Source organism: Hyperolius riggenbachi, chromosome 11, assembly GCF_040937935.1.
Source record: "Hyperolius riggenbachi isolate aHypRig1 chromosome 11, aHypRig1.pri, whole genome shotgun sequence".
NCBI classification, from domain to species: domain Eukaryota; kingdom Metazoa; phylum Chordata; class Amphibia; order Anura; family Hyperoliidae; genus Hyperolius; species Hyperolius riggenbachi.
Window position 1 is genome coordinate 117,566,866 of NC_090656.1, and position 16,155 is coordinate 117,583,020.

General features: G+C 46.1%; 1 protein-coding gene across 1 annotated transcript in view; it reads left to right on the forward strand.

Moving 5' to 3' along the window:
- LOC137537855 (kielin/chordin-like protein) overlaps positions 1 to 16,155 on the forward strand; it is a 267,049-nt gene that overhangs the window by 225,360 nt on the left and 25,534 nt on the right. The window contains exons 32-33 of the mRNA XM_068259806.1: positions 11,839 to 11,937; positions 13,795 to 13,920. Of these exons, the coding sequence (XP_068115907.1) occupies positions 11,839 to 11,937; positions 13,795 to 13,920 (225 nt within the window). The remainder of the gene's footprint in view (positions 1 to 11,838; positions 11,938 to 13,794; positions 13,921 to 16,155) is intronic.

Here is a 16,155-nt window from a genome sequence, read left to right on the forward strand (position 1 = left end):
ATTAATTACGCGTAGACCGTAGGGTTACGTTTTACGCGTAACAAATTACGCGTAAGACAGTAAACTCCCATTGAAATTACACAGTCTGCCGTAATCGCGTAATATTACGCTCCCGTATAATATAAAAAAGCCGCCGACTTTAAGGGTTAATAGCAAAGCCCCCTTAAGTGCTAAGAGCCTCAAATTTGGAGAATATATTAAGGAGATCAGAAGGAATAAGAGGGAAAAAATTTTTTCAAAAAGACCTTATAGTTTTTGAGAAAATCGATGTTAAAGTTTCAAAGGAAAAATATATACATTTAAAAACCCGCCGACTTTAACGGTTAATAGCAAAGCCTGCTTAAAATTTAGGAACACCAAATTCACAGGGTATATTAAGGGGATCAGTGGGAATAAGAGGAAACATTTTTTTTTCAAAAAGACCTTATAGTTTTTGAGAAAATCGATTTTTAAGTTTCAAGGGCGAAAATGTCTTTTAAATGCGGAAAATGTCAGTTTTTTTTGCACAGGTAACAATAGTGTTTTATTTTCATAGATTCCCCCAAGTGGGAAGAGTTTTACTTACTTCGTTCTGAGTGTGGGAAATATAAAAAAAAAACGACGTGGGGTCCCCCCTCCCAGACCTCTTTAACCCCTTGTCCCCCATGCAGACTGGGATAGCCAGAATGCGGAGCACCGGCCGCGTGGGGCTCCGCACCCTGACTATACCAGCCCGCATGGTCCATGGATTGGGGGGTCTCGGAAGGGGAGGGGCAGCCAAGCTTTCCCCTCCCCCTCCGAGCCCTTGTCCAATCCAAGGACAAGGGGCTCTTCTCCACCTCCGATGGGCGGTGGAGGTGGAGGCCGCGATTTCCTGGGGAGGGGTTCATGGTGGCATCTGGGAGTCCCCTTTAAAAAGGGGTCCCCCAGATGCCCACCCCCCTCCCAGGAGAAATGAGTATAGAGGTACTTGTAGTACCCCTTACCCATTTCCTTTAAGAGTTAAAAGTAAATAAACACACAAACACATAGAAAAAGTATTTTAATTGAACAAAAAACATAACCACGAAAAAAGTCCTTTAATATTCTTAATTAACCATTAATACTTACCTGTCCCTTTAAAAGCCAGTTCCCACGCAATATCCTCGGAAATATACTAATCAGTTACAATGTAACAAAGTTATTACAATGTAACAACTTTGTTACATTGTAACTACGCCGCACCCGACGTCACTCACCGCCGCCGCCGCGTCTGTGCTGCAGGACCCGACAGAGCTCTGAGCTATAGCTCAGAGCTCTCTAAGCATCTTTGTATTTGGGCTCCAAGGAGCCCCATTGGTCCTTAGCAGACCAATGGGGTTCCTTCTGATTTGAAGGAACCCCATTGGTCTGCTAAGGACCAATGGGGCTCCTTGGAGCCCAAATACAAAGATGCTTTCGAGAGCTCTGAGCTAATATAGCTCAGAGCTCTGTCGGGTGAAGGGACGCTAAGTCCCCGCCGGCTCCGCTGCCCTCCCCGCCTCTCCCACATGTCACCTATATACATGCTGGCACCCATGGGTGCCAGCATGTATATGAGTGACAGGTGTGGGCGAAGTGGACGGCGGGAGCCGGCGGGGACTAGCATGTATGCGGCGGCCGGCGGGTAAGCGGCCAGTGACGTCGGGTGCGGTGGTGTTACAAAGTAACAAAGTTGTTACATTGTAATAACTTTGTTACATTGTAACTGATTAGTATATTTCCGAGGATATTGCGTGGGAACTGGCTTTTAAAGGGACAGGTAAGTATTAATGGTTAATTAAGAATATTAAAGGACTTTTTTCGTGGTTATGTTTTTTGTTCAATTAAAATACTTTTTCTATGTGTTTGTGTGTTTATTTACTTTTAACTCTTAAAGGAAATGGGTAAGGGGTACTACAAGTACCTCTATACTCATTTCTCCTGGGAGGGGGGTGGGCATCTGGGGGACCCCTTTTTAAAGGGGACTCCCAGATGCCACCATGAACCCCTCCCCAGGAAATCGCGGCCTCCACCTTCACCGCCCATCGGAGGTGGAGAAGAGCCCCTTGTCCTTGGATTGGACAAGGGCTCGGAGGGGGAGGGGAAAGCTTGGCTGCCCCTCCCCTTCCGAGACCCCCCAATCCATGGACCATGCGGGCTGGTATAGTCAGAGTGCGGAGCCCCACGCGGCCGGTGCTCCGCATTCTGGCTATCCCAGTCTGCATGGGGGACAAGGGGTTAAAGAGGTCTGGGAGGGGGGACCCCACGTCGTTTTTTTTTTTATATTTCCCACACTCAGAACGAAGTAAGTAAAACTCTTCCCACTTGGGGGAATCTATGAAAATAAAACACTATTGTTACCTGTGCAAAAAAAACTGACATTTTCCGCATTTAAAAGACATTTTCGCCCTTGAAACTTAAAAATCGATTTTCTCAAAAACTATAAGGTCTTTTTGGAAAAAAAAATTTCCCTCTTATTCCCACTGATCCCCTTAATATACCCTGTGAATTTGGTGTTCCTAAATTTTAAGCAGGCTTTGCTATTAACCGTTAAAGTCGGCGGGTTTTTAAATGTATATATTTTTCCTTTGAAACTTTAACATCGATTTTCTCAAAAACTATAAGGTCTTTTTGAAAAAAAAATTTTTCCTCGTATTCCTTCTGATCTCCTTAATATATTCTCCAAATTTGAGGCTCTTAGCACTTAAGGGGGCTTTGCTATTAACCCTTAAAGTCGGCGGCTACCTAACATTGATCCATGCGTCAACTTTTCCGCTTGGCAGCATGACCTTACGCATTAATTGCTAGTAGAATTTTACGCGTAAGCCTATAACGTAATAACCGGAATTACGGTATACTTACGCGTAATTGCGTAAGTGCTAGGCGTAATTATAGACATGTACCGAAATTGAATGTCTATGCCGTAAGCGTAATTTCGTAATGCGTAATAGCGTAAAATTACGCGTAATGATCCGTAAGCGTAGCTTTCTCCATTACGACCAGCACTGCAGCAGGCTCTGAACCTTTTTTAATTTAGTACTTAGGAGGAGGTCATTGTCTGTAACCTTATTTCATTATCATTGATTTTAGCCTTATTTATTGTCCAGCGCTGGGCAATAGATTTTTATGTATGTTTTCTATGCAGAGATGTCAACAATCTGTAGATTATTCTTGTAAGTACATTGCAGGTACCATGAAAAAAATGTACAGTTCAGCTTTTTGGAGAACCCAGATCACAATGCGGTCTTTTTGCATTGTTTTTGTATAGGACTTTTGCATAAGCTCTGATGGGCTAGTTTACATTGTATAGATTCATGATCTATTTTTTGATCTGCTGAACATGGTTTACATGTTCAAGTATGGCTCCACTCACAGATGCATTAGAGGAGATGTGTCACACAAGGACAAGCATCATTATCATATTAGATTCTGGTGCTGACTATGTGATAGATTCTCCTGGTGTGTTTGGTTTGCTGCTGTATGTCACCCCCAAATATTGTCTGTAACCTTAACTAATGTCTAGCACTGCGTAATATGTTGGTGCTTTATAAATACAACTAGTAGACCTAAGCCCTAAGCCGCCCCATGTAAGTGCGCATGTGCGCGCATGCTGTCCACCGCACACACTTTCCCGGCTCCCTGGCTCTGTCCTCCTGTCCCAACGGCAGTCCGTGCTGCACATGCACAGTAGCGCAAACACACAAACACAGAGACAGGATGACGCAGGGACACTTAGCTTTTATTATATAACGGCAGTCCGTGCTGCACATACGCAGTAGTGCAAACACACAGGCACAGGGATGGGATGACGCAGGGACACTTATCTTTTATTGTATAACGTCAGTCCGTGCTGCACATACGCAGTAGCGCCAACACACAGACACAGGGACAGGATGACGCAGGGACATTTAGCTTTTATTATATAGGATAAATAAAATAAATGGTGTGTTCCCAAAGATTGACAAGGCCTCTGCTAACTAGTGTTGGGCGAACATCTAGATGTTCGGGTTCGGGCCGAACAGGCCGAACATGGCCGCGATGTTCGGGTGTTCGACCCGAACTCCGAACATAATGGAAGTCAATGGGGACCCGAACTTTTGTGCTTTGTAAAGCCTCCTTATATGCTACATACCCCAAATTTACAGGGTATGTGCACCTTGGGAGTGGGTACAAGAGGAAAAAAAAATTTAGCAAAAAGAGCTTATAGTTTTTGAGAAAATCGATTTTAAAGTTTCAAAGGGAAAACTGTCTTTTAAATGCGGGAAATGTCTGTTTTCTTTGCACAGGTAACATGCTTTTTGTCGGCATGCAGTCATAAATGTAATACATATAAGAGGTTCCAGGAAAAGGGACCGGTAATGCTAACCCAGCAGCAGCACACGTGATGGAACAGGAGGAGGGTGGCGCAGGAGGAGAAGGCCACGCTTTGAGACACAACAACCCAGGCCTTGCATGAGGACAAGAAGCGTGCGGATAGCATGCTTTGTACCACCATGCAGTCATAAATGTAATAAAGATAAGTGGTTCAATAAACAGGGACCACGCGGCAACGCTAACCCAGCAGCAGCACACGTGATGGAACAGGAGGAGGCGCAGGAGGAGAAGGCCACGCTTTGTGAGACACAACAACCCAGGCCTTGCATGAGGACAAAAAGCGTGCGGATAGCATGCTTTGTACCGCCATGTAGTCATAAATGTAATAAAGATAAGAGGTTCAATAAACAGGGACCACGCGGCAACGCTAACCCAGCAGCAGCAGCAGCAGCAGCACACGTGATGGAACAGGAGGAGGCGCAGGAGGAGAAGGCCACGCTTTGTGAGACACAACAACCCAGGCCTTGCATGAGGACAAAAAGCGTGCGGATAGCATGCTTTGTACCGCCATGTAGTCATAAATGTAATAAAGATAAGAGGTTCAATAAACAGTGACCACGCGGCAACGGTAACCCAGCAGCAGCAGCAGCACACGTGATGGAACAGGAGGAGGCGCAGGAGGAGAAGGCCACGCTTTGTGAGACACAACAACCCAGGCCTTGCATGAGGACAAAAAGCGTGCGGATAGCATGCTTTGTACCGCCATGTAGTCATAAATGTAATAAAGATAAGAGGTTCAATAAACAGGGACCACGCGGCAACGGTAACCCAGCAGCAGCAGCAGCAGCAGCAGCACACGTGATGGAACAGGAGGAGGCGCAGGAGGAGAAGGCCACGCTTTGTGAGACACAACAACCCAGGCCTTGCATGAGGACAAAAAGCGTGCGGATAGCATGCTTTGTACCGCCATGTAGTCATAAATGTAATAAAGATAAGAGGTTCAATAAACAGGGACCACGCGGCAACGGTAACCCAGCAGCAGCAGCAGCAGCACACGTGATGGAACAGGAGGAGGCGCAGGAGGAGAAGGCCACGCTTTGTGAGACACAACAACCCAGGCCTTGCATGAGGACAAAAAGCGTGCGGATAGCATGCTTTGTACCGCCATGTAGTCATAAATGTAATAAAGATAAGAGGTTCAATAAACAGGGACCACGCGGCAACGGTAACCCAGCAGCAGCAGCAGCACACGTGATGGAACAGGAGGAGGCGCAGGAGGAGAAGGCCACGCTTTGTGAGACACAACAACCCAGGCCTTGCATGAGGACAAAAAGCGTGCGGATATAGCAGCAATGCTTTTTGCCGCCATGCAGTCATAAATGTAATACAGATGAGAGGTTCAATAAACAGGGACCGGAAACGCTAAACCATCCCAGATGTTCATCGGTCATGTTACTTGGTTGGGGTCCAGGAGTGTTGCGTAGTCGTTTCCAATCCAGGATTGATTCATTTTAATTTGAGTCAGACGGTCTGCATTTTCTGTGGAGAGGCGGATACGCCGATCTGTGATGATGCCTCCGGCAGCACTGAAACAGCGTTCCGACATAACGCTGGCTGCCGGGCAAGCCAGCACCTCTATTGCGTACATTGCCAGTTCGTGCCAGGTGTCTAGCTTCATGCCCGGTTTCAGGTCCAGCGGTGCCAGCCACAAATCCGTCTGTTCCTTTATTCCCCTCCAAATTTCCTCCCCTGTGTGCTGCTTATCCCCAAGGCAGATCAGCTTCAGCAACGCTTGCTGACGCATGCCAACAGCTGTGCTGCACTGCTTCCACGATCCTACTGCTGCTGGTGCTGGGTTAGCATTTCCGGATGAGGTACAGCTTTGAGATGCGTTGGAGGAGAAGGAGTCAGAGAGGTAGGTGCTGCTGTTGTTATCCAGCTGTTTGCGGCGTGGGCAACACCCGCGCCGTAGCAGGTGAGGAATCGCTGCCAGGCTCCACAAGGTTCACCCAGTGCGCGGTAAGGGAGATGTATCGACCCTGGCCGAACGCACTCGTCCAGGTGTCAGTGGTGAGGTGAACCTTGCAGGCAACGGCATTCTTCAAGCTTCGGGTTATTTAGCTGACCACGTGCTCATGCAACTCAGGCACTGCAGAGCGCGCAAAGTGGTAGCGGCTGGGAACCACGTAACGTGGGATGGCCACTGACATCATGCCCTTGAAGCTGTTTGTCTCCACCACTCGATATGGCAGCATTTCGCAGGCCAGAAGCTTGGCTATGCTGGCTGGCTGTTACTGCCACGGCCCGGGGGTCATTTGCTGGCAATTTCCTCTTGTGCTCAAACATCTCAGAAACAGACAACTCAACCGTAGCGCTGCACACCGAAGGGCTGTTGGTTGTTGTGTTTGATGAACACTGGGAGACCTCAAGAGCACTAGTCCGGAAAGTGACAGTGTCAGCATCGTCTGATGTTTGTGAATGTTGTGAACCACGCAATGGCTGGGCTACTGCTGCTGCTGAGGCGGGTCTGGTGGTGAGTCTGGTGAACCCAAGGGAGGCAGTGTTGCTGGTGGTACCCTGTCCTGCCGCGTTTGCCCACAGAGTGGGATGTTTGGATAGAATGTGGCGGCTCATGCTGGTGGTGGAGAGGTTGTTAATACTTTTCCCCCTGCTCAGGCGGGTCTTGCACACCTTGCAAATCGCCATGGTAACATCCTCAGTGCAGTCTTCAAAGAAAGCCCAGACTTTAACTGGCTGAGGACTCGGACCTCGTGCGTGATGTGCTGGTGCTGCTTAACCCACTGCTGGACGCTTGAGAGGTCATCCAAGTAATTATCTGGTCCTGTTCTTTTGGATCTGTGAGGGTTGTTGTCCTGGACAACATGGGCAGTATTGAGTGGGTTTTCTTGGGTGCTCCCCTGTGGCCTGTACGTGAACCGTCAGGGGAAACACCTCTTCCCTTGCCCCTCCCTCTTTCACCGGATTTCTTCCTCATTTCACTTATCCTTAAAGTACACGCTGACTGGCAGCAGTACAGTGGCAGTACAGAAATGCTATACAGTGGTGGGTGAGCGGTGTACCACTATTGTCAGCAGTGACACAGAGCACAATGCTATACAGTGGCGGGTGAGCGGTGTACTACTGTTCCCAGCAGACACAGAGTGGAAGTAAACACAATGCTATATAGTGTGGCTGAGCCGTGTACACAGAGTGGCATTAAACACAATGCTATATAGTCTGCTATATAGTCACCCCGAACAGGGTGATGTTCTGCAGAACCCGAACAGTGGCAAACACTGTTCGCCCAACACTACTGGGAGGGAACGCAGATTTTAGTACCTAAACACACGATACAACATGTTTTCCGGGGTCGGACTCTGAGGCACATACAGATGGTCCCGATCATCATCCTCATCATACAACTCTTCTCCTGAGTCTGACCCACCCACCACCTCTGCCACCCCAACATCCCCAGACACAGACCCCTCATCGTCCTCAACATTAACTTGGGATGCTGGCCTGAGCCAGACCTCCTCCTCCACATCAGGCCCCATCATCTCCTCAATGGCAGCCCTCATTAATCGCTCTGGCGACGGACTGATGGACACAACGTTCTCCTCCGGGGAGGGCTGCTGCTGACCACTGGCTGCTGGGGTGGATGTTATAGCTTGCGTGGGGCGTTGGCTGTTGCTGTTGTTGGGAGTGCTGCTCACAGCGGAGGTCTCTGGGGAACTCATGTTGAGCTCATATAGTGGTTGACGGTGAGTGGAGTATTACTGATCCCAGCAATATACACACTGACTGGCAGAGTACGCAATGCTATATAGTGTGGCTGAGCGGTGTACACAGAGTGGCAGTAAACACAATGCTATATAGTCTGGCTGAGCGAGCGGTGTACTACTGTTCCCAGCAGAATCAGAGTGGCAGTAAACAATGGTATATAGTCTGGCTGAGCGGTGTACATAGAGTGTCAGTAAACAATGGTATATAGTCTGGCTGAGCGAGCGGTGTACTACTGTTCCCAGCAGAATCAGAGTGGCAGTAAACAATGGTATATAGTCTGGCTGAGCGGTGTACATAGAGTGTCAGTAAACAATGGTATATAGTCTGGCTGAGCGAGCGGTGTACTACTGTTCCCAGCAGAATCAGAGTGGCAGTAAACAATGGTATATAGTCTGGCTGAGCGGTGTACACAGAGTGTCAGTAAACAATGGTATATAGTCTGGCTGAGCGGTGTACACACAATGCTATATAGTCTGCTATATAGTGTCAGTAAACAATGGTATATAGTCTGGCTGAGCGGTGTACACAGAGTGTCAGTAAACAATGGTATATAGTCTGGCTGAGCGAGCGGTGTACTACTGTTCCCAGCAGAATCAGAGTGGCAGTAAACAATGGTATATAGTCTGGCTGAGCGGTGTACACAGAGTGTCAGTAAACAATGGTATATAGTCTGGCTGAGCGGTGTACACACAATGCTATATAGTCTGCTATATAGTGTCAGTAAACAATGGTATATAGTCTGGCTGAGCGAGCGGTGTACTACTGTTCCCAGCAGAATCAGAGTGGCAGTAAACAATGGTATATAGTCTGGCTGAGCGGTGTACACAGAGTGTCAGTAAACAATGGTATATAGTGTGGCTGAGTGGTGTACACAGAGTGTCAGTAAACAATGGTATATAGTCTGGCTGAGCGGTGTACACAGAGTGTCAGTAAACAATGGTATATAGTCTGGCTGAGCGAGCGGTGTACTACTGTTCCCAGCAGAATCAGAGTGGCAGTAAACAATGGTATATAGTCTGGCTGAGCGGTGTACACAGAGTGTCAGTAAACAATGGTATATAGTGTGGCTGAGTGGTGTACACAGAGTGTCAGTAAACAATGGTATATAGTCTGGCTGAGCGGTGTACACAGAGTGGCAGTAAACACAATGCTATATACTCTGGCTGAGCGAGCGGTGTACTACTGTTCCCAGCAGACACAGAACAGTAAACAGAATGCTATATAGTGTGGCTGAGCGAGCGGTGTACCACTATTCCCAGCAGACACAGAACAGTGAACAGAATGCTATATAGTGTGGCTGAGCGAGCGGTGTACCACTATTCCCAGCAGACACAGAACAGTAAACAGAATGCTATATAGTGTGGCTGAGCGAGCGGTGTACCACTATTCCAAGCAGACACAGAACAGTGAACAGAATGCTATATAGTGTGGCTGAGCGAGCGGTGTACCACTATTCCCAGCAGACACAGAGTGGCAGTAAACAGAATGCTATATAGTGTGGCTGAGCGAGGTACACAGAGTGGCAGTAAACAGAATGCTATATAGTGTGGCTGAGCGAGCGGTGTACCACTATTCCCAGCAGACACAGAACAGTGAACAGAATGCTATATAGTGTGGCTGAGCGAGCGGTGTACCACTATTCCCAGCAGACACAGAACAGTGAACAGAATGCTATATAGTGTGGATGAGCGAGCGGTGTACCACTATTCCCAGCAGACACAGAACAGTAAACAGAATGCTATATAGTGTGGCTGAGCGAGCGGTGTACCACTATTCCCAGCAGACACAGAACAGTGAACAGAATGCTATATAGTGTGGCTGAGCGAGCGGTGTACCACTATTCCCAGCAGACACAGAACAGTGAACAGAATGCTATATAGTGTGGCTGAGCGAGCGGTGTACTACTGTTCCCAGCAGACACAGAACAGTACACAGAATGCTATATAGTGTGGCTGAACGAGCGGTGTACTACTGTTCCCAGCAGACACAGAACAGTACACAGAATGCTATATAGTGTGGCTGAACGAGCGGTGTACCACTATTCCAAGCAGACACAGAACAGTGAACAGAATGCTATATAGTGTGGCTGAGCGAGCGGTGTACCACTATTCCCAGCAGACACAGAGTGGCAGTAAACAGAATGCTATATAGTGTGGCTGAGCGAGGTACACAGAGTGGCAGTAAACAGAATGCTATATAGTGTGGCTGTGCAAGCGGTGTACTACTATTCCCAGCAGACACAGAGTGGCAGTAAACAGAATGCTATATAGTGTGGCTGAGCGAGGTACACAGAGTGGCAGTAAACAGAATGCTGAGCGAGCGGTGTACTACTATTCCCAGCAGCGACACACAATGACTGGGGGGGACCCTGGCTAGCGTGGCTGGAGCGCGAACTACCCTGCCTGCCTACCCAAAGCTAAACCCACAGACAAATGGCGGAGATATGACGTGGTTCGGGTATTTATTTACCCGAACCACGTGACAGTTCGGCCAATCAGAGCGCGTTCGGGTCCGAACCACGTGACCCGTTCGGCCAATCACAGCGCTAGCCGAACGTTCGGGGAACGTTCGGCCATGCGCTCTTAGTTCGGCCATATGGCCGAACGGTTTGGCCGAGCACCGTCAGGTGTTCGGCCGAACTCGAACATCACCCGAACAGGGTGATGTTCTGCAGAACCCGAACAGTGGCGAACACTGTTCGCCCAACACTACTGCTAACTTGAACGGAGGTGTGTGTGTGTGTGAAGGGCAAGGGGGGAGACACTGAAGGCATTGATTACCTAAGGAGGGGTAACTGGGACAGATATTGGCCCCACTACTAATCGGTGGGATGTGGGGCAGGAGGACAGATACTAACCGCATGAATTACCTAGAGAAGGGAGAAAAGATACTGGGTGCACTGCTTACTACAGGGGTGAGGGGTATGGATAATTGATGTACTTGGAGACTAGAAGGTTTTAATGGGTACAATTGGGGACTAGAAGGGGTTAATAATGTGTGCAATTAGGGAGAAGGAGGGTTGCTGGCTGCATTTGGGGACCAAAAGGGGTTAACGGCTGCAATTCTTAATACAATGCAGCCGTTAACCCCTACTGGTACCCAAGTGCAGTCATTAACTTTCCTGGTAGACTCATGCTTGAGTCATTGAAAAAATCTAGCTTAAGAGGGTCAAATTATACATAAGCCCATCTTATAATTGAGTATATATGCTATGTATTTATACAACCTTCATCATTCCTTATTTATTTATTTAAGTATTTATATAGCGCCAACATATTATGCAGCACTGCACAGAGTATATTGACTTGTCACTAACTGTTCCTCAGAGGGGCTCACAATCTAGTCCCTACCATAGTCATATGTCTATTTCTGTATTGTGTAGTGCACGTATCATAGTCTAGGGCCAATTTAGGGGGAAGCCAATTATTACCTGTATGTTTTTGGGATGTGGGAGGAAACCAGATTTCCCAGAGGAAACCCACACAGAGACAGGGAGAATATACAAACTCCTTGCAGATGTTGACCTGGCTGGGATTCCAACCGGGGACCCAGCGCTGCAAGACGAGAGTGCTAACCACTACGCCACCGTGCTGCCCATATTCCTTAAATTGTATTTTGTTTAGCTCACCAGTTAATGTGAAAATGTTACATTGGATAGGACAACTATATATAGAGAATTACAAGAAAAGAAAACAGATTGTCTCTTTCTAATTTAGCTAACTGGCAATGAATTAATAATATGATACCATTTTTTTTTTCCAGGGTTTCATTTTTAAGAAAGATCCCTATGAATGTTGTGGGCAGTGTGTCCAAGACTTGTGTGTTTATGTGAATTCCGGGGGACAAGTTCAAACATTGAAGGTACCGTATAAGTTGACAGCTATCCATTGTAAAAAAAAATCTTGGTGCTGGAAAATTATGCTGTTACAGTATTTGAGACCTGGCTCCAAATGTTTGTTTAGGAGTCAGCACTTAAAATCTTCTCTACAGAGTCTTTATAGCTGTGTCTTCTAAGATACCTGCTACCTACAGTATATGTAACAGTAATTACACACTTAAAATGCAGTTGCACATTATTATTTAAAACTGCCATTCCTCCTTTTTGCCAGTGAACCACTGTGCACCAGTTTGTATACTAAGTTTATATAGGGAAGGGAGAAAATGTCTTTTGTGCTCAGGAGCCTTCTTCCCTTATGCTGGGTACACACTATGAGATTTTCTGGTCGATTTACTGCCAGATCGATTATTTCCAACATGTTCGATTTGCTTTCCGATCTTTTTCCGAGCATTTTCCGATCGATTTCCTATTAAAGTGCACGGAAATCGATCGGAAAATGCTCAGTAATCGATCGAAAAGCAAATCGGACATGTTGGAAATAATCGATCTGACAGTAAATCGACCAGAAAATCTCATAGTGTGTACCCAGCATTACAGTTGCAGTGTACAGTAGCTGGGAAAAGTTTAAAATACTATACCTATACCTGGAGCAGCCACTTGTATTAATCCTTTGCAATTCAATTTTTGGATCACTCACATCCCCCGACACCCAACAACTATTCACACTCTTGTGCTGCTATTCATCTGCCTGATACTAATGACAACCTAAAGAAAATTTGAACTTAACTTTTTTACTTTTACTTTATCCCATCTCATCTCTGTCATGCTCTACATACCTGCAAAACTTTGTATAACTAGTTCAAAATGTCATCTCAACTTGCTGGCATGAGAAACAGAATCAGTTGGCTTTGTTTCATGTGGGCTGCCATGTTGTTTTTAGCATATTTTGAAAATGACAGAAAAGTTGCAGAGCTAATGTTTCTAAGTATCATTTGCACTTGCTACAAACACTGCAAGGCTATTACCAGTAACAGTTGAACACGCACACACACACACACACGCACGCACACACACGCACGCACACACACGCACGCACGCACACACGCACGCACACACACACACACACACACACCCCTCCTTATTTCATGGTGGACAGTCTCCACCTCCACAATGCAGACTGTTCCCAGTATTCCATTCACCCTCCTTCCATAGCAAACTGTGGCCTATCAATTCCCTTCCTTCAAACAAAGCAGGCCCAGTGTTACAACCCTCCCTCACAGCAAGTGTGGTCCGCCAACCCTTCCCTCCCCTCACCTGAAAATATGGCAGTCAGTGTGACACCCCCCCCCCCCCCCTCCTCCTTAGCATCAATTGGCCTCCCTCAAACAGAGCCTCCTCCCCAGCTACCACAGCACCATGTGTGCTATTTTTTTCCCTTACAGCCATCAGTTGTGCTGCAGCATACTCTGAATGGCTCCTGATGTGTGTCATGTGACATGCACCAGGAACCTATGGAGGATGCAGCACAGCCAGTGACAACAAGGCTAGAGAAGAACAACAAGACCCAGTGCTCTGTGCATGGTCTGCATAGCTATGATGGAAAGAGATATGGGTCTCCATAATACTGGATCCTGAAGTCTAGGACCTATGAAGGTAAGTATGAAGGGTAAGAGGGAGGAGGGTAAGTAAGTATGGGAAGGTAAGTATGGAGGGTAAGTGTTAGGGGGTGAGAGGTACATTTCTAGATTTAGGCTAGTTTCTTGGCTACTTTGGGCTAAAATCTTGAAACAGGTATAAGTGTGAACATTTGGACTTAATATTATGAATTTACATTTTCTGTTCTAATTATGCTCTGCCTGTTACTCTCTTTTCTTTGAAAGGTTGGGGAAAGTAAACCTGATGGCAAAGACCCCTGTATAACCTACAGATGTGATGTGGTTCAGGGAGTATTCGTAACCACAACAGTGCAGACATATTGTGAACACGCTAACATACAATGCCAAGCTGTAAGTTACTGCTAAATGACTCTTATTCTAATGAAAGTTATTGTGTTTTCTACCTTTGTAAATAAAATATTTTTTGTTCACTCGGGAACCCTAATTTTGCCATATGCAAATGTTTTTAAATGGCATATTTAAAGGAGAACTCTCCCATCACCATTGCACAGCACCTGTGGAGGTGAGCCCAGGTACTGTACTGTGTATATCATACTGGTCCAATTTGAAGCTTGAGAACACATAAAACAATAAAAACATGAAATGATTTAATATTGTAGTTTTTATAACAAACATTGACTCACCAGTGACCTCCCCTGCCGAGATACACAAAGAAGCATGAGAATTTGAAAAGAATTCTGTGACAATTGTAGGCTACTGCACATGTGCACGTTTGAGCCAAAATATGCTCATCTAACCTCACAGGTGATCATCCCTTCATTGGCATCCATGATGTCAGAGTAATGGAATCACTGTCAATGTGCACACACTGTTGTGGCATTGCACATGGGCTGCTGAATTCATTTAAAAGACACCTGAATTGAGAGGGATATGGAGGCTGCCATATTTATTTCCTTTTAACCAATACCAGTTGGCTGCAGCAGTGTCTGAATCACGCACCTGAAACAAGCAAGCAGCTAACCCAGTCAGACTTCAGTCAGAGACATCAATACTGCATGTTTGTTCAGGGTCTATGGCTTAAAGGCAGGGGGTCAGCAGGACAGCCAGGCAGTGTACATTGTTTGAAAGGAAATAAATATGGCAGCTTCTGTATCCCTCTTAGTGCAGGTGTACTTGAAATGGTAAGAGGCAGATAACGATTTCAGTAGTAAATAAGCGTAATTAAAGAAGGTTTGTCAAAGAAAATGCTTTACTTGTGACACCAATTAAACTTAAACTCTGGGCAAAACTTAAAGCGGAATATAACCCAGCATTTCAGCTTTGCTCTAAAACATTATTTACAGCATATTATATGCTACCAGCATTTTTTTTACTAGACCAGCATTGGAAGGGTACACACAGAGCTTTAAAGTTCTGTGCAGAGAAAAGCTGCCGCTGCCGAAGTTGGATAATGATACATTTAAGTAAACACAAGATAACAAGTGAGGAATGTGACACACTCTCTGACTGTGCAGGAGCTGGTGGACAGGCATATGGGGTAACGAATATTGTTTTATATATCACTGTTTTTATACTTAATGTACTCCTCCTTACCCTCTTTTCCCCTCCCCTTAAACGTTTAATATTGTTTTATTGCTGGTGCTGCAACTAGCACACAGCACCAGCCTCCCCCTTCCTGTGCCCCCTCTAACTCGCATTCTGCTCAGTCAAAGTCTTCGACTGAGGCAGAATGTCGGATATTATCAGGGAGGAAGTGACAGTTCTTCCTCCCCACTGTGCGTACATAACTCAATCCCCTCCACCTGCTGCTTTAGATCCTTATGTAATACACTGCACACAGCGCGCAGAGGAGCTGTTCTGTGTTCGGACTTGTGATAATTGAGATCGGATATTCTTCTGACCTCAATTAACATGAGCACACACAGTGCAGCTCCCCTGCGCGCTGTGTGCAGTGAAACACATATGGAACTAAAGCGGCAGGTGGAGGGGCAGAGTTATGTAAGCACAGCGGGGAGGAAGAACTGTCACTTCCTCCCCAATAATATATGCTGTTAGAACGGGCCACAGGGGGGCGCTGGAGGGGGAAGGATGATGCTGTGTGCTGTGAAAGTCACACAGCAGCACCAGTAATAAAATCATTTAAAAGTAAATCCCTACCAGGTCAGCAGTACTTTAATAAAGTGTTTTAATATTTTACCTTAGCACTTTGCTGTGGAATTATATTGACATTTCTAGCAAATTGGGGCTTCTTTGCTTTCCAATTCCACCAGCATCTACACTACAAGGTGTATTATTTTTAGGCCTTCACTTTGGTCAAAGGAAAAGTAATATTACATTTTTTGTAATGTACTAGGACTGAATATTGTTTTAATACCTGATCAAACAAAGAAATTATCAAATGCATTTATATAATTGACCGTGTGTGCTGATTACTTTTTTTGACTCTGTGTTTACACACTCACACTCAACCAACACAACACCCCTTCATCAAAATTATATTTTCTCTTCCTTCCTTTACCACTAATTGACTTAGCTGAAAGCCACAATTGACACACTCAATACCTACTGTCACAGAATAGTTCTCACCACCTAATGTTGGCGTGATAATTGTTTATTGTCTGCCAC